The sequence below is a fragment of the Euprymna scolopes genome, chromosome 10 (genome assembly GCF_053919585.1).
Source record: "Euprymna scolopes isolate OS-2025 chromosome 10, ASM5391958v1, whole genome shotgun sequence".
Lineage (NCBI taxonomy): Eukaryota > Metazoa > Mollusca > Cephalopoda > Sepiida > Sepiolidae > Euprymna > Euprymna scolopes.
This window is the reverse complement of record NC_136491.1, coordinates 156,225,437-156,245,114: the sequence shown is the minus strand read 5'-3', so window position 1 is coordinate 156,245,114 and position 19,678 is coordinate 156,225,437. Positions and strand designations below refer to the sequence as shown.

The 19,678-nt window shown below is 37.3% G+C and overlaps 1 protein-coding gene across 6 annotated transcripts in view; it reads left to right on the top strand.

Moving 5' to 3' along the window:
* The window catches only part of LOC145286326 (transmembrane protein 184B-like), a 254,925-nt gene that overhangs the window by 170,449 nt on the left and 64,798 nt on the right, over positions 1-19,678 (top strand). For all 6 annotated transcript variants that reach the window (XM_080135250.1, XM_080135255.1, XM_080135252.1 and 3 more), the window contains one exon: positions 12,252-12,560. In XM_080135250.1, coding sequence (XP_079991376.1) covers positions 12,252-12,560 — 309 coding nt within the window. The remainder of the gene's footprint in view (positions 1-12,251; positions 12,561-19,678) is intronic.

The following is a 19,678-nucleotide window of genomic DNA, read 5'->3' as shown; positions in this document are numbered from 1 at the left end:
TTGTTTACGTTGGACTTAAAGACGACCATATTGTAGTCAGTTGGAATGCAGGGAAACGGAACAGAGTTTCACAGGCGTGCAGTTCTAAAAAAGAACCTTTGTTCATGGAATCTACATTTAGGTTTAGGCACAGATAAAGAGTTGGGGAAGTTTTTGATAGTAGTTTCAACTAGATGAGTGGTTTTCATGAAAGTTTGGCAAGGAAGGAACTATAGATTGGAACTCAGACGAGCACTTACCATGAAAATAATGATAAAGCAGAGAAAGGCTAACGTAATGTACTTGCAATAGCCCTTATCCCTGAGTGGTTTCCGGGCCTTGATAAGTGGTGATCACTGTATAAAAAAAAAAAAAAAAAAAAAAAAGGCTTGCAATGTTTCTTCTGTGGGAAAGAGGTTGCAGGGAAGAGAAAAGCACATCCCCTAATAGGTTTCGAAGTCTATTTTTATTTATGATGATTTTGTTGGCATTGGTTTCTCCAATATTTTTCTATTAAGAATTTGGGTATGTATGAGAGAGACCTTGTGAAGGTTTCTAACGTCCCTTAATGAAAGTGTTTCTGTGGAACCGATTGGAATTGAACTTGGAACACCCACGTTGTCAGTTCATATTGTAAACCACTTAGGCAATGCCACTCCCGTCTGTGTGATTGAAAGGTTATCATATCTCAACATCTTCAGTTTCAACGATTTTGGCTGTGATGATGATGAAGTGATACATTTTAGCTCCTATTTTTCTTACTCTTTTATTTTTTTATTTTTACTCGCGTTCACCTCTAACTATGCACATCACCATTGCGAGGAAAGGGGCTACTATTTGTGACTATGCCTAGGAAAGATTAACAAGATGTTGGTTTACGTTATATTTAAACTTCTGCATATCAGTACAGTCAGAGAAGCAGGTAGTAGGAAGGGAATTCCTAAGTTCGAGGGAAGAAACGATTAGAATAGAAAGCTTTCTCGTATTTAGGGACGAGGTGAAGGGGTGAGATTTTGTTGCTAAGCGGGTTTTTCAGGGATATGTATGTCGAGGGGACACAGGTCTAATGAGTTCATCAGAGCACATTCCATTAAAATACTTGTAAAACCTGCAGAGATGCAACATTACACCGATGGGACAGGGGTTGGAGCTTAGTTGACAAAGTGGGGCTTATTAGATTGAAAACTTTTTTGGACCCTATCCAAGGAGAGACTAGTGGTAGATTCACCGGCTCAATACTCCATGCATGTGCGATTCATGGCCTTGTAGAGGTATAGGGTACCCTCAGGTGGAAGTAGTCTTTTAAATAGAGAGAACCCACCTTCTTTGCAGCAAACTTTGCAATGTCCTCAATGTTCCAGTTCATATTGTCTCCTGCCTTTGTTTATTGTTGGCTGAGTACATTTTCCTCTGCATATAAACCTTGATTTTTGTATTGACAACAATGTAATCTAATGAAATACCATTTTTTTTCCATTCTAATAATGTGCAGCCAAATGGTATGCATTCTATTATGCAATCTCTTTGGCGTCAAAGCTGACAAACTATTTGATGTAGTTTCAATGTTGTTTTTGAAACAGTTACAAGTCAGAATGAAGATAAATAACTTGTATTCCCCCAACCATCATACATTAATTTAACGATCTCTAACCATATGAATATAATATTTGTTTCGGCTATAACCATGTCATGACCACACAGAATCGAATGATGTTATTAGATGTAGTAGTGTTCAGCTCTTAGACCAGAACTAAAGAACCTGAGAAAGTTGGTCATCAAGCATGTTGTGATGTTCCATTATGCTTAAATGAATAAAGCCATTCTATCTTGTAAGTTTCTCAATTTGAGACAGAATTCACCTTTGTACCTGTAAGTGTCAATTTGATGTAATCTTTGTAAATATATCTTATTTAGTTTCTGACTTTTAACCGGAAACACTCAGACAGAATTATGAATTTGGTTTATATTATAGGTGATCGTTTTTCAACTTCCGATCGTTTTTTTGTTGCATTCAATATATTTTTAGATAAAAATCTGCCTGTGTGCTGGTTAAACACTTCAGTTAAAGTATTAAAAGATACCCCCCTTCCTCCTGGTATGATATATATATATATATATATATATATATATATATATATATATATATATGTGTGTATGTATATATATATTTTGTTTGTTAGTTTTTTGTTTTGTTTTTAAATTGCTCTATTCTTTTTATTATGTTTAAACAATTTGCTGTGGAATTTCTTTTATTTTGTTTCTTCCAAATAAAAAGTTCTTTTTTTTTCTTGCATTCATAGTTATTTTCTCACATTCTCCCTGGTACTTGTAAGCTTCTCTCTCTCTTTCTCTCTCTCTCTCTCTCTCTCTCTCTCTCTCTCGTGTTTTTTGTCTCTGTCTCTCTCTATTGGTCTCTCTATTTTTCTCTCTTTCTCTCCACTTGTTTACATCGATTAATGAAAAATAATTATGAAAAGTCACATTATTGAAATGAATTCAACCATTTTCTTGCCGGACAGCTCAATCTCGAATTTCTATCAATCAACTGTTTCTTCTCAGATTACACCAATATTTTAATAAACTTTGTAATATATTCGTTTTTTTGCCTCCACATGATAAAATATCATGGCATTGATGTGTCAACATTGTGGAAATCGTTGGTAAAATCTTTAAATTGAAAATCGCTTTATGTGACGATATAGATAATAAAAAATGATGAAATTTAATTTTTCTCAGAATAATGAAAAATTTATTTAAAAAAAAAATCATCAATTGACACACAATGTGTTAAGTTTTATTCGCATTGTTTTGTCTTCATGATTTAAATAAAGATAAAATGCTGAAGAGTTTGTATATAAGCAACCTGGGATGTTCTATTGTGCTTAGACGGGCTAGTCCATTCTCTGATTTCTGATTGGCTGTTAGTCTATGAGTGGATATTCTAATTTATAAATATTGCTTTATTCAAGTAAGATTTTTTTCTGTAAACTGAACGTTGGAACCTTTACACCACTAAATATCATTTTGATTCTACAATATATCTTCTTTTGAAATTTCTCGATTTTTCTAGGCATGTGACTTTTCATAATTATTTTTCATTAATCGATGTAAACAAGTGGAGAGAAAGAGAGAAAAATAGAGAGAGACCAATAGAGAGAAACCAATAGAGAGAGACAGAGACAAAAAACACGAGAGAAAAAGAGAGAGAGAGAGAGAAGCTTACAAGTACCAGGGAGAATGTGAGAAAATAACTATGAATGCAAGAAAAAAAAAAAAGAAAACTTTTTAACGATTTTTCTAGGCAATGTCAGGTTTTCTAATATATTTACAAGTTATGAAAATATGACAAATCACACGAACTCTTTCACATTTAATTCTCTGTAGGGAATCGTCAGGCTACATTTTCATAATTACTACTTTGCTCTACTTGCATATTGAGCACTCTTTTGATGAATACTGAAAATCAATGCATTAAATATTGTATCTCCTTATGACATTTTATGTGGATGCATGAAATATGTGTGCTTGCTTATATATTTTTTTTTTCTTACTTGGGAGTCACCATTTATCTAGTCCCGAAGGTCACTCAAGGATAAGGGTTAATATATGTAAGGTGGTGGTGTAGTAGTCACTAATATTGTAAATTGGGTAGAATTTGATTATTTATGGGGACAGCTTAACAGGAACTTGTTTACATTGAATTTGAAGGCAACCATGTTGTATTCAACTGGGAAGCAGGCTAGCGGAACAGTGTTCCAAAGGTGGGCAGTTTTGGGAAAAAAATTTGTTCTTGGAATCTGCATTTAGATTTAGGCACAGATAGCAATTGGGGAAATCAAATATAGTGGTTGTAGCTAGTTGAGTATTTTTTTTGTAAAAGTTTAGCAAAGGGGGGGCATAGATTGGAATTCAATTGAACACTTGCCATGAAAATAACGATAGAGCAGAGACAGGCTAGCAACGTCTCATCTGTGGGAAAGAGGTTGCAGGGAAGAGAAAGGGGCATCAAAAACTACAACTTCTTTAGCTTTTAATCTCTATTTAGTTAACTTATCACAGCTGAACACTACATTTAGTATGGCCATATGAATAGGATCATTTGACAGTGAGAAGCTAACAAAGAAGAATCTACAAATGATGAATCTGGCTATGTTAAGTTAGGAGGTTGCATCAATGGGTGAAGCCCTGTTCATTCTTATGCGATTTAAGAAACTCTATTTAGGCAACCTAATATAAGGCACTGGCAGCCAATCTCTCCATCTCAAAATGATCCCCTCTCCCAATAATTTAGAAAATTCCAAATTGATTTTGAAGTGTTCTCCAAAATGACAAGCATGCTAACATGCAACAATACAACTGTGCTGACGAGTCCGTTTAGAATGACACAGTCAACACCAACTCCAAATTCTTGCACCAATGACCTAGACGAGCCACAATGGATAATAAAGGCATTGTTCACTCATAGGTCAAATCTCATCGTTCATCTCACTTTTGCCTCTATCACAAAGTGATACAAACAATCTATAATTAGCTTGTCTGTCACAGTCATGGACTGTTACTTCTTATGTCCCCCTTTTGAGCATAACTTGTCTACATGTATATCAGGAACACGCTCATCAAGAGAACAGTGAATGAAATACCTCTGCTGGGCAAAGACTGAGAATTTAAATATTTCTAGCAGAATGTCTGCTATTTTGAGGCATTTAAATTGGCATTGCAAAAGCAGGTCTATGACCAACACCTCAGTTATGCCTATTATAAACGCACATAAACATATACACACAGATATGTATATGTGTGTATAATATATATATATATATATATATATATATATATATATATATGGCAAAAATGGTAATTAGTAAAAACCTGAAGTGAGTGCTCAATATTATTACACAAATATCCAGCTTCCCTTATTTTGTCCTTTACTTCTCACATTCCATGAGTAATGTTTCTGACAAAGGGGGAAGGATTGCTGTTTTCTGGATTGGAATTTATTCATATGACACATATCATTGGCTAGTTTTTCATCTTGAAGCGATATTTTTTAAAAACTCCTTACAATAAGTGGCTTCATGCTTTGTCTGGAGTGATTTCTCTGAAATATAAAAAAATGCAGAAAAGCCTAACCAGCCTTTGAGAGTGTGCTGCATGTATAAATGGAAAAGAATTTGTTTTCTAGTGTAATCATACACACACTCTCCTCTTCCCTCTACTCCTCACACCTAATTGAACCGTATTTGCCTGTGCCATTCTCAAAAGCAGGCATTGTTGGCTGTGATCAAATATGAGCCAATAAACGTGGGGGTGGGTTACGGCTATGATCATTTTGAGTGGCTCTTGAATCAAGTAAATAAAACAGTTTTATTTTTCCGATTATGTTCTTGCTTGTAAATATATTTTATGGTAATGTGAACCTTGCCAATCGGCTAACGGCTTCATCTCTTCTCACAGCTAAACATTGATTTCTATTCGTTTACAATATTGTCTGTTTTTTTTTGTGTGTGTTTTTTGTTGCAATGAATTAAAACTCCATTGGTCAAGTGTAAATATTAAGTTTTATTTTTTTTTATTTTATGGTATATCAATACATTTTGTGCTTATTATGTTTCTGTATTTTTAAGATGAGGATTGATGATTCGTATTGAATGCTTCGGATTACTCTTCACTTCTCGAGTGTTATTTTCACAACGTTTCAGCTGATGTAACCTCCGACCCTCTTTAGGTATATTTTGTTGCAAGGACCCGTTGTGTAATGGATAAAGTATGTAGTAAAACTCAGTTGTGACACTCTTCTAGAGGTTGAAGGTTCAATTCTCAGTGCGGATGATATGCAGAATACAATTGCAAATTACTTAGGACTTGTAATTGGTCATGGCCGACGGAACAAGATCATGTTGACCCTGTGGATTATATAAAGGGTTCTGTTAGCGATTTAGTGCATATTCTTGAGTTTAACATAAAGATTCTTAAGTTCAACAGAAAAATTCTCAAGTTTGACAAGATAAACCTGAAGAAGGTTGGAGGTTACATCGACTGAAACATTGTGAAAATAACACGATAAGAACAGCAGTCCAAAGAATCCAAATAATGCAACACTTTGTTAAAAAAATTAGAAAACATTTTTTTTTTTTATAAAACATTAGCAGCTCTATTCCTTTATTTTTTATTATTATTATCATTATTTATTTTATTATTATTAATATGTTATTTATTTTATTCTTTTTCCTCCTACTTCTCCCTATCTTCCTTTTCTTCTCAGCTCACTCCTCACTGTGGACATACACACAGACAACTCGTTTTTATGGATTCCTCGAGGAATGAGTCTGCATAAGGGAATTAACTTTGCGATAAAAAAAATTAATTATTTCCCTTTTGTTAGGACATAACCTGGTGAGAAAACCGACCCATCCCCCTCCTGATACAATTTGCATCAGTTTGGGGTCAAAGAATGAATATTTTTTTATAAATCTTAGATATTATCCATTCGGGGCAACACCGATCAAGAATATACCAACTTTGTGGGTATTTACTTTTAGTTTGATTTTTAGCTGGACATACAAACATACATGTATACAATTGCCATTTATATTACAGATTTGTCAATGTGTTAGCATAAAGTTGAAGTTCTAATGCATATAAAGTAAGGAATGATTAACAGACACATTACGAAATGTGTCAAGAAAAAATTTCTGTCTTTAGTTGTAAATGGAAACTTTTTTCCAGGTATGAATTTTTTAGATAAGAATTGATTATTCATATTATTTGGATTCTTCAGACTATAGTTCTCATCTTGAGTGTTATTTCATAACATTTTGGTTGATGTAACCTCCAACCTTCTTCTGGTCCTGGATATGACCTTAAACTACATCCGATGGGGAGGCCCCAGCTTGCGGGCTTTAGGAAGTGTGGAGCCACCCTTTAATTGCCATTGCTCCCAGCTCCACTCTGACCCAGAGTGGTAGTACCTGTTAGGGTCCCAACTATGGATTAAATAAAAACTGACGAAAAAAAATATATATTCTATTTAAAAAAGTTTTTCTTCAAAATAACTGGATTTGGCAAAAGGGTTGATATGTCATAAAACAAAAACAAGCAACCAATCCAACCTTCTTCAGGTGTCTGTTGTTGCATGGAATTTTGAATAAAACCTTTTATTTAATCCACATGAGAAGCATACTCTTGTCAGCCATAATTGGGTAGAAATCCTAAATAAGTTGCAATCATATTATTAGTGTTGCCAACAGTGGGTATTGAACCTTCAACCTCCACAAGAGTGTAACTTACAACTGAATGTTACCAAGTACTCAATTCATTGCACCATAGTTCCTTGCAGAGTATATAGTATACTTTTTAAATTTCCGAGTTTGAGAAAATAATTGAATAGGGTCTGGTGCATCAGAAATGACTGTAAAGACTGACATGCACTTACCTGGATTCCTTTCAAAGATACAGGTCAATGATTGCCAAATTAGTGGGCCTAAAATGGTGACATAACCTGGTAGAATAAAATTAGAATAATGAGTTCATGATTTAACAAGTTCATTCTACCACTTGAATGCAAGAATAGTAAATTATATTATTGGGGGTCAAATCCCCCATAAAGAATTTAAGAAAACATGAATCGGTTGTTATCGTATCAGCACCCGGACTGGTTCTGTAATGCAAAAATGGCGATCAACATCGAATTCTCAAACATAAAAACACACTTGTGATGAGGTGATCTAGAGATCTTCGTCTTACTGGAAGTTTAAATCAATAGATATTTATTATTTTATTATTACTAAAAGCAGTGGAAGATGTTTTTTTTAATTAAATAAAAAAAGATAATTTAAGGAATCTGTTTTGGCATCGGAAAATAGCCTCAAATTTTTCTGATTCTGATACCCCCAAAAGCTCTGATTTTTCCGATTTCCGATTCTGATTAATCATCCCAACACTGGTATATACTGTAAAAGACCCTTGTCTATGACTAGACTTTTTAGCCTATTTAAAATGGAGAAAAGTTATAGCGCATTGATTTAGAATGATACCGAATTCATGGTTGAATATGTGTTCATTTTGCATTAAATACTAATCCTAGTAATCTCTATTAAACTGTGCATCAAATGGATACCATTTGCTGTACCTTATAATAACAAGGACCCATACAAAATTTCAGCCAGATCGGCTTAGTAGTTTCAAAAAAAAAAAAAATAGAACAGACAGATAGACTAAGAGAAATATAGATTCTAATGAGCTTTTGTCAATGGTCGTTGGTTATCGGGAGGCTATATCAAAAATGCGGCCTTGATTTTTTTCAAGCGGTACACTCCTGCCTCCAAAACTTCCTTCTTCCAAAGAGAGATAATTTTGTCGTCCTTGCAGATAAAAAATTTATCTTGGCTACTATATCAATTAGCATTGTTCTTGGCCTTCGGGACAAGATCAAAGTGTAGTATCTGTTCTTCAGATGCTGCACTTCTATTTCTTGTTCTCTTTCGGTGGAAGAGAAATCCTTCACGACTGAGACAATTTTTATTTTTGTACCTTTTCTCCACGTTAAAAAACGACCCTGGTGTCTAACTCTGTCCCGTGGGGAGGCATAGTAAATAGGTACTCGTCTCCCTGTATTTTTATTTTTATTTTTTTCAGCAGATTATTATCGAATGGACAGACCAGACCAGATTATTAAAAGCATAGTAAATACGTACTATATCAAACAGTTGGTGATGTACTAGACTTACTAGTTCAAGCAAACATTAATGTAATTAAATATTAATAAAAAACATTGTAATTAAATATTAATAAAAACATTGTAATTAAATATTAATAAAAACATTGTAATTAAATATTAAAACATTGTAATTAAATATTAATAAAAAACATTGTAATTAAATATTAATAAAAACATTGTAATTAAATATTAATAAAATCATTGTAATTAAATATTAATAAAAACATTGTAATTAAATATTAATAAAAACATTGTAATTAAATATTAAAACATTGTAATTAAATATTAATAAAAAACATTGTAATTAAATATTAATAAAAAACATTGTAATTAAATATAAATAAAAAACATTGTAATTAAATATTAATAAAAAACATTGTAATTAAATATTAATAGAAAACATTGTAATTAAATATTAATAAAAAACAATGTAATTAAATATTAATAAAAAAACATTGTAATTAAATATTAATAAAAACAATGTAATTAAATATTAATAAAAACATTGTAATTAAATATTAATAAAAAACATTGTAATTAAATATTAATAAAAAACATTGTAATTAAATATTAATAAAAAACATTGTAATTAAATATTAGTAAAAAACATTCTAATTAAATATTAATAAAAAACATTGTAATTAAATATTAATAAAAAACATTGTAATTAAATATTAATAAGCATAACAGAATCCTATCGATATGTAAGAAAACAAATATAATTGTCTGTTTAACAAAACTACAATCGAAGGACATGATTCCAGAAGAAATTTTTTGATTTAAAAGATTAAATCCCCATCAAGTTTAAAATAACAGAAAATTGTGGATGTTAGTGAAAAAGTAAATTAATTAGATTATTGTTCTCATGTTGAGTGTTATACCCACAATATTTTGGTTGATCTAACCTCAGACCTTCTTCAGGTGTACATTGTCAGATTCGGTAATCTTTCTGTCAAACTCATAAATATGCACAGAATTTCGAATGGAAACATTGATTTAATCCACAGGGTAGCATGTTCCCGAACAGCATTAATATATATATATATATATATATATATGTATATACATAGTTTTTGTTGTTGATTTTTTTTTTTTAAACGATATTAAGATTAGCATCTCCACCTTGAAGATCGGATTTTTTTTTTTAGAAACTGCCCATTTTTTATTTTGGACGTAAACAAATAATATTTTCATTTATTTATTTTTAAATACTGTTTTAAAAATAAATAAATAAATCAATCAATATATATATATATATATATATATATATATATATATATATAATTGCTAATTATATATATATATAATTGCTAATTATTTAGATCATCTTTGTATTGAGGAAACAGATGAAAAAATGTAGAGAATACCCCTCCCCCAGTCCAATCTATTTCTGTAGACAAAATCAACTCTTTTTTAATCTTTGGAAATAGCCATTGTGAGATCTGGTCCAAGCATAATGGCGCACATCCAGATTATAGCACTGTTCTGCATGCTTGTATGACCACATCTCACACAGACAGATCGGACATCATGGTTCTATAGAGTCCGTGCTCATCCGATTTCACATCTCCAGACTTTCAGCTGAATAACAGAGGAACACTCACTCAATACAAGGATTATGAATTCTTGTACATAAATCAATGCAGATTTGTGTGTAAATCCAAAATTTACGATTTTTAGCGATTACTAATTTTTGGCAGCAATTGATTATTCTGGAGAGGTTGTTAAGGGGGGAGGGGGGGGTAACCAGTGATGAATTTTACATTTTTATTCTTAACATGCGGAGAAGGGGGTATAAATTTAGAAAAAAATAGCACAAGCACAAAAATATATAAGAAAAAGTTTAATTATTTTTAATAATATTGTCCTTCCAAAAAGGTTCCTTTCTACAGTGACAGGGAAAATGATCCGACACATTTGTAGATTTAATGAAAGGCAAATAAAGGAAAGAAAGAAAAGTGTTTTTATTTTCGAAAAGTACATATAATGCCATTTTGTTTCATTAGGTTTTAAAAATTAAATCCGTTACATGGAATCCGTTATTGTCCATACAGTCGAAGATGTTCATGAAAGTTGTCTATAACTCGGCGGGTCATTACATGTGGAATGGCAATTTCTGGATGAATTGTATCTTTAAGCTGTTCAATAAATCGAAGGCAATTAATGTGACCTTTGACTTGAGGTATTCCCAGAGAAAAAAATCGCGCGGATTTAAATCGGGTGAACGGGCGGGCCAACCGATGTCACCACGCACTGAGATCAAATGATCACGGAACATCTTCCTCAAAATCCCCATCACACTTCAAGAAGTGTGGACTGTTGCCCTATCCTGTTGAAACCAAACATTGTCGATATCATGTAGTATATTCAATTTTGGTCCGAGTAAAAATCTCTAGCATCTCACAATCTCGATCAGGATTCACAGTCACTGTAATGTTGTCTTCTTCGAAGAAGTACGGACCCAATGTACCGAATTCTGCCACAACATACCATACGGTCACCCGAGGACAATGCAAAGGGCATTCATGCAACTCTCAGTTCAGTATCTGAAGTTTTGCTTTTTCATTAGTTATTGCTTATTCAGTGTCACGCAGGTGGAGATGTGCCTCATCACTGAACAACACAACTGCTGCATGGGGAACATGTTGTTGAATTTCCAAACGCAATGCTCTGCGAGTTTCAGCGTCTCTTTCACTGAGTTTTTGTGCCAACTTCATTTTGTATGGATGCATTTGAAGATTATTGTGAAGAATTCTTTGCAAACTTCTTTCAGAAAGTCTAAGAACTGTTTAACTGTCAAATGGCATGGAGACTGTTGAACTGAAGTTTTAACCGCTGCCACATTTTCTGGAGTTCTGGTGGTGTAAGGTCAGCCGGTTGATTTTCGTTTCAATGTAGTTGGTAACCTATAACAAGATCATGTTTCGAACTGGTACGGGATCATGACTACCAAGATGGAAGTGCAAATGGAACGCTCGTTATGTTGCAGTTACTGATACGTTCGTTTTCATATACGTTTCCACAATGAAAGTGCGCTGCTCACCAGTCCAATTCATGTCAGCTACTGGCATTATAAAGAAATAAAACAAAACGGCATTATATGAAAAAAAAAAAAAATGGCATTATATGTACTTTTCGAAAATAAAAACCTTTTTGTTTCTTAACTTTATTCAATATGTGTGTGCGTATATATATATATACACACACACACCTTTAATTATTTTGAATCATGTATTTTTGAAATTCTACACAAACAAAATCTTGAGACGAATTATTTCCTTTAAATTTTAACACGTTTTAAAACAATATTGTGGCTCTTGTCTCATTCGCCATAATTTTTTTTTTAATTAAAAACAAACTACTTTATTACGTGATTTACGTGATTTTTTAAATATGTACTCTTCAATCTGTGATGGATGCATACATCATAAATATTTTCTGATATTTTTTATTTTTTTTAGTTGAATTCGAAATAAGAACCCATTATTTTTATTGGAAATTTATTTCCTCACTTTTTTAATCAAAATCTAATTGTTGTCATATTTTTGTTTTGCAGATGACAAACAATACAACTGCTTTCTTTACCGAGGCCATCAGCCATTATAATCTGTCCACAAACGTCACCGTGATGCCAAGCACGCCAGCTTCTACCACCACATCTGCTGCCGGGGCTGCAGGGATCCCAAACTTAAGTACGACTATCTCGTCTGTTGCCCTGGATATCATTTCCAGTCCCGATTCACTATTAAGTAACACCACAGCAAACACCACCCGACTACAGCCTTTAATTTTCCTTCAAACAACGGCTGCTCAAATAATTGCTGGCACTTTTGCCTTTGCTTCTATTCTTATTACTGTTTATCAGGTAAGTTTTCTTTTTAGTTGCAATTCACATGTTTTGTTGTGGAGGAGAAGGAGGGTATATATTCTCATGTATGTATGCTTTCTGTATGTGAGTCTATATGATTGTGACGTAGTCATCTGTCTTTGTGTATGCTCATGTGTGTATACAACCATGTGTGTGTGTATTACATGCAAGATCTTAGGACATGTATCTTTTTAACCATGTTAATGACATAACACACACGTTTGTTGCTTCTATTGAAATGATATCATAAATATATGCATAGGTTTTATTTAGTGAAAAATTGTTCATGGGAGGAGAGACCAATATCTAATTCTGATCACTTATTTTTTTCTTAGTCTTAAGATGGTGACATATGGGCAGAGTCTTGAGGCAACATCCACTTAGATTCTTTTTAAATTTTAACAAGCATGTTGCCTTTCTCGGTTTTTCAACTCCAACTGACTGGAAATTTTGTCGAATTTGTATAAGTTTATCATAAATCGATAAAGTAGATTACCACTTGAATTTCTAAAAACAAAAAAAATCAAGTTTTTATCCATTCTAACGTAAAATCAAAAGACCTAAGAATTACATTTAAACTATAACAGGATTTATTTGTGTTCAAAAGTAATACGCTAAATATGCACACGTGTTTCTTTATTCATCCATATCGGCCCTGTCGGTGACGCATTAGAATACACCGATTGCCCCCCTGCAGAGGGTAAAAGTCCCTCAATGGGGGTCCTGGATATGACCTTAAACTATATCCAGTGGTGAGGCCCCAGCTTGTGGGCTTTGGGGAGTGTAGAGCCACCCTTTAATTACCATTGCTCCCAGGTTCACTCTGATGCCAGAGTGGTAGTGCCTGTTAGGGTTCCAACTATGGGTTAAATAAAAACCGACTTGAAAACAACAAATATATTCTATTAAAAATTTTCTTCTAAATCTTTGGATTTGGCATTAAATAACCCGAAAAGGGTTGATATGCCGTAAAACAAAAACAACCAACCAACCAACTCATCCATATCTTATGAATCGGTTGATTTGATTAACATTGGTTTAACCCCCATATCTTTCTAGAAAGAAATCGATTACTTAGAGGAAGGACCACCTTAAGGTTTCCAACATCCAAAGTAAAAGCTGAATTCAAATTTAGCAGACATTTGTGTTAACTATTTGATCATTAAAAAATTGTAAAGACAAGATTTCCTCATATCTTGTGGAGAGCTTGTCTCAAAAGCATTCAAGAATGCAAGTTTGGTTGACGGTGAAACTGACCGCATTTTTCCACACCAACAGTTAAACAAAAAAGAAAGCGAGGAGTGAATTTTCATTCATATTTGGATTCTTTGGATTACGGTTCTTATCTTGAATTTTATTCTCACAACGTTTTGATTGATGTAACCTCCAATCTACAGTTACGTAGCAGGGTCTCACGGCACCAGAAAATGTATTTTACATTGTACTCCCTTCAAATTACTGTGTTACGGGGCGGGGTCTATATATATAAGGCATGTATATAATGAAGTTCGATATATAATGTGTTTCTTTGCGTCGTCTATGTGTTTTATAATGTTACGGATACACATATACAGTTTCAACAAGACATATAACATTTTATAAACTAACAGTTCTTTACAACAAATGGACGGAGCATTTTTGTTAGAGTTTTACATCTTGCCAAATAGGAAAACATTACCTTCATTCATCTGGGGTCTTGAATGACGAACCTGGCAATACTGAAATGAACATCCATTCCAAGGAATAGCCTACAAGCCCCGGTTGTACTTTCAGGTCACTTTTATTCCAAATGTTTTCCCCATTGGAAGATTGCACGTGTGTTAGATTCTGCTTTTCCCCTGCGCACAGGACTATACTGCCCTGTCTCCAACGCTCCCTGTTTATCTAGCTCTCTCTCTCCAACCCTAATTGACCGCTGACTATGTTTATATGTAACTATTCGCTTGCTATTACGTAATTAAGTCACATCTTTTAACATGTTATTTTGAATCGCGTTTTTGATCTGTTATTTTTTAGACCTATTTGTTAGAGTATTTTAATATTCAATTCATCAAGGTCGCATTCCTGGTTCTTTTGTTCTATTGTTCTAAATAAATTCCGAAACCTATAAACATTTGTCTTTGTACACAACTAATTTTGCATACCGACAAATGATAATGTTCTTTTGTCTAACATTTTAATTTTTTATAATAGTCGATTTTGAAAAATCAATTATCAGCAAGGTATCCCAGTGTTGCCCCAGCATAATCTAACGCTATCTCGGTTGTATCCTTGCGAACCCATGGCATAGTGGATAAAATACTTGGTAAAATTCAGTTGTAAGTTAAACTTTTCTGGAGGTTCAAGATTCGATCTTCAGTGCAGACGCTATTCAAAATACAATTACGAATTACTTAGAATTACTTCTTCCCAGTCATGGTTGATGGAACAAGAACATGCTAACCCCCCCTCCTCCATGGATTAAATAAAAGGTTTTGTTTGAAATTCTGTGCAGATTCCCTAGTTTGACAAAAGTTCCTGAGTTGGAGAAGATATATCTGAAGAAGGTCGGAGGTTACATCAATCAAAACGTTGTGAAAATAACACTGAAGATAAGAATAGTAGTCCGAGGAATCCAAAATGATACAAATAACCAATCCTCATCTCAAAAATTCAGAAACGTGAATGTTCATGTCATGACTTTTATATTTGTGACGAAATGGTTAGATCGACCAATGGTTGAAACAACCAATGAAAGACCGCTTTTTCATGTGATCTATGACTCTACATATAAGGACAAAAGCAATGTTCTCACAAATAATGACATGCTTGGGTCAATTATGGAAAGGGAATTGATTTCCTGTCAATAGATTTGTATTACTCTCTTTTAATGCCTAGTCAGATGAAGCTGTTATGGTTGAATGGTTTGACCAAGAATTCATACTACCATCGACTTCATTGAATCCTGCCAAAGATGCTTATGCTAAAAAGAGATTTCTTTCTATTATATTTATATTTTTCAACAATTGGGTTTTGAGACTGTAAGTTTGATCCTAACTGGCTCTTAATGTAATCCGAGCATCTTACCAACGTAACTAACCTCCCACTTCGCCTCCAAAATAATACGGCCTTGAACTTAAAGCTCAGTTGTATGCGTGTGTGGAGGGGGGTGGATTTTGAAGGTTTCCCTTAAAGGAAATTCCTTCTTTTGAGTCTATACCATAATTCATTACTCCTCATCAGCGATGTATTACTATGAAACGGTGTGTATGTATACATCCCACACAAATGTTGCAAGTGAATAGGGTGGGGTGGGGTGGGGTGTGGGGTAAAGTGAGCAAAACAGATTCAGAGAGTGGGGAGGCGGGGGTGGATAAAGCGAAAAGTCATTGAAAGTTATAAATAGATGAAACATGCTCTTGAAATGCATGACTTCATTTCTAAGGCGTTCAATAAAATCTCATTCTGTTGATTTGGGTTTTTCATTTTTTGTTGTTTTTTTTTATTAATTTTACAAATTTATTTTATTTCATGTCGAAATTGATTTTGAGATTAATTTTAAGCCACTAGGCACCATAATCATCATCGTTTACTACAAAACAAAGGATAAGATAGTTTCTTCGATTGTTCTACATTTTTTTTTTTTTATATTATTTGAATTTATAATGAAAGATTTCACTTTTAGAGACAAAGTATTTTTCTTTCTCCCTGTCTCGATTTCTGTTTCTCTTTCTCTCTTGGTTTCACTCTCTCTCTCTCGGTTTCACTCTATCTCTCTCTCTCTCTCTCTCTCTCATGTTCTTTCTCTCTCTTTGTTGTACTCTCTTTTTGTCATGCTCCCTCTCTCTCTTTGCCATGCACTATCTCTCTCTCTCTCTCTCTTTGCCGTGCTCTCTCTTTCTCTCTTTGCCGTGCTCTCTCTTTCTCTCTTTGCCGCGCTTTCTCTCTCTCTCTTTGCCGCGCTCTCTCTCTCTCTTTGCCGCGCTCTCTCTCTCTCTTTGCCGCGCTCTCTCTCTCTTTGCCGCGCTCTCTCTCTCTCTTTGCCGTGCTCTCTCTTTCTCTCTTTGCCGCGCTCTCTCTCTCTCTTTGCCGCGCTCTCTCTTTCTCTCTTTGCCGCGCTCTCTCTTTCTCTCTTTGCCGCGCTCTCTCTTTCTCTCTTTGCCGCGCTCTCTCTTTCTCTCTTTGCCGCGCTCTCTCTTTCTCTCTTTGCCGCGCTCTCTCTTTCTCTCTTTGCCGCGCTCTCTCTCTCTTTCTCTTTGCCGCGCGCTCTCTCTCTCTCTCTTTCTCTTTGCCGCGCTCTCTCTCTCTTTCTCTTTGCCGCGCTCTCTCTCTCTTTCTCTTTGCCGCGCTCTCTCTCTCTCTTTGCCGCGCTCTCTCTCTCTCTCTCTCTTTGCCGCGCTCTCTCTCTCTCTCTCTCTTTGCCGCGCTCTCTCTCTCTCTCTCTCTTTGCCGCGCTCTCTCTCTCTCTCTCTCTTTGCCGCGTTCTCTCTCTCTCTCTCTTTGCCGCGCTCTCTCTCTCTCTCTCTTTGCCGCGCTCTCTCTCTCTCTCTCTTTGCCGCGCTCTCTCTCTCTCTCTCTCTTTGCCGCGCTCTCTCTCTCTCTCTTTGCTGCGCTCTCTCTCTCTCTCTCTTTGCCGCACTCTCTCTCTCTCTTTGCCGCGCTCTCTCTCTCTCTCTTTGCCGCGCTCTCTCTCTTTGCCGCGCTCTCTCTCGCTCTCTCTCTTTGCCGCGCTCTCTCTCGCTCTCTCTCTTTGCCACGCTCTCTCTCTCTCTCTCTCTTTGCCGCTCTCTCTCTCTCTCTCTCTTTGCCGCGCTCTCTCTCTCTCTCTCTCTTTGCCGCGCTCTCTCTCTCTCTCTCTCTTTGCCGCGCTCTCTCTCTCTCTCTCTCTTTGCCGTGCTCTCTCTCTCTTTGCCGTGCTCTCTCTCTCTTTGCCGCGCTCTCTCTTTCTCTCTTTGCCGCGCTCTCTCTCTCTCTATTTGCCGCGCTCTCTCTCTCTCTATTTGCCGCGCTCTCTCTCTCTCTATTTGCCGCGCTCTCTCTCTCTCTCTTTGCCGCGCTCTCTCTCTTTGCCGCGCTCTCTCTCTCTCTCTCTTTGCCGCGCTCTCTCTCTCTCTCTCTTTGCCGCGCTCTCTCTCTCTCTCTCTTTGCCGCGCTCTCTCTCTCTCTCTCTCTTTGCCGCGCTCTCTCTCTCTCTCTCTCTTTGCCGCGTTCTCTCTCTCTCTCTCTTTGCCGCGCTCTCTCTCTCTCTCTCTTTGCCGCGCTCTCTCTCTCTCTCTCTTTGCCGCGCTCTCTCTCTCTCTCTCTCTTTGCCGCGCTCTCTCTCTCTCTCTTTGCTGCGCTCTCTCTCTCTCTCTCTTTGCCGCACTCTCTCTCTCTCTTTGCCGCGCTCTCTCTCTCTCTCTTTGCCGCGCTCTCTCTCTTTGCCGCGCTCTCTCTCGCTCTCTCTCTTTGCCGCGCTCTCTCTCGCTCTCTCTCTTTGCCACGCTCTCTCTCTCTCTCTCTCTTTGCCGCGCTCTCTCTTTCTCTCTCTTTGCCGCTCTCTCTCTCTCTCTCTCTTTGCCGCGCTCTCTCTCTCTCTCTCTCTTTGCCGCGCTCTCTCTCTCTCTCTCTCTTTGCCGCGTTCTCTCTCTCTCTCTCTCTTTGCCGTGCTCTCTCTCTCTTTGCCGTGCTCTCTCTCTCTTTGCCGCGCTCTCTCTTTCTCTCTTTGCCGCGCTCTCTCTCTCTCTATTTGCCGCGCTCTCTCTCTCTCTATTTGCCGCGCTCTCTCTCTCTCTATTTGCCGCGCTCTCTCTCTCTCTCTTTGCCGCGCTCTCTCTCTTTGCCGCGCTCTCTCTCTCTCTCTCTTTGCCGCGCTCTCTCTCTCTCTCTCTTTGCCGCGCTCTCTCTCTCTCTCTCTTTGCCGCGCTCTCTCTCTCTCTCTTTGCCGCGCTCTCTCTCTCTCTCTTTGCCGCGCTCTCTCTCTCTCTCTTTGCCGCGCTCTCTCTCTCTCTCTTTGCCGCGCTCTCTCTCTCTCTCTTTGCCGCGCTCTCTCTCTCTCTCTTTGCCGCGCTCTCTCTCTCTCTCTTTGCCGCGCTCTCTCTCTCTCTCTTTGCCGCGCTCTCTCTCTCTCTCTTTGCCGCGCTCTCTCTCTCTCTCTTTGCCGCGCTCTCTCTCTCTCTCTTTGCCGCACTCTCTCTCTCTCTTTGCCGCGCTCTCTCTCTCTCTCTTTGCCGCGCTCTCTCTCTCTCTCTTTGCCGCGCTCTCTCTCTTTGCCGCGCTCTCTCTCGCTCTCTCTCTTTGCCGCGCTCTCTCTCTCTCTCTCTCTTTGCCGCGCTCTCTCTCTCTCTCTTTGCCGCGCTCTCTCTCTTTGCCGCGCTCTCTCTCGCTCTCTCTCTTTGCCGCGCTCTCTCTCTCTCTCTCTCTTTGCCGCGCTCTCTCTCTCTCTCTTTGCCGCGCTCTCTCTCTCTCTTTGCCGCGCTCTCTCTCTCTCTCTCTCTTTGCCGCGCTCTCTCTCTCTCTCTCTCTCTCTCTTTGCCGTGCTCTCTCTCTCTTTGCCGTGCTCTCTCTCTCTTTGCCGCGCTCTCTCTTTCTCTCTTTGCCGCGCTCTCTCTCTCTATCTTTGCCGCGCACTCTCTCTCTCTCTTTGCCGCGCTCTCTCTCTTTGCCGCGCGCTCTCTCTCTCTCTCTTTGCCGCGCTCTCTCTCTCTCTCTCTTTGCCGCGCTCTCTCTCTCTCTCTCTTTGCCGCGCTCTCTCTCTCTCTCTTTGCCGCGCTCTCTCTCTCTTTGCCGCGCTCTCTCTCTCCTTGCCGCGCTCTCTCTCTCTCTTTGCCGCGCTCTCTCTCTCCTTGCCGCGCTCTCTCTCTCTTTGCCGCGCTCTCTCTCTCTCTCTCTTTGCCGCGCTCTCTCTCTCTCTTTGCCGCGCTCTCTCTCTCTCTCTCTTTGCCGCGCTCTCTCTCTCTCTCTTTGCCGCTCTCTCTCTCTTTCTTTGCCGCGCTCTCTCTCTCTATCTTTGCCGCGCTCTCTCTCTCTATCTTTGCCGCGCTCTCTTTCTCTCTCTCTTTGCCGCGCTCTCTCTCTCTCTCTTTGCCGCGCTCTCTCTCTCTCTCTTTGCCGCGCTCTCTCTCTCTCTCTCTTTGCCGCGCTCTCTCTCTCTCTCT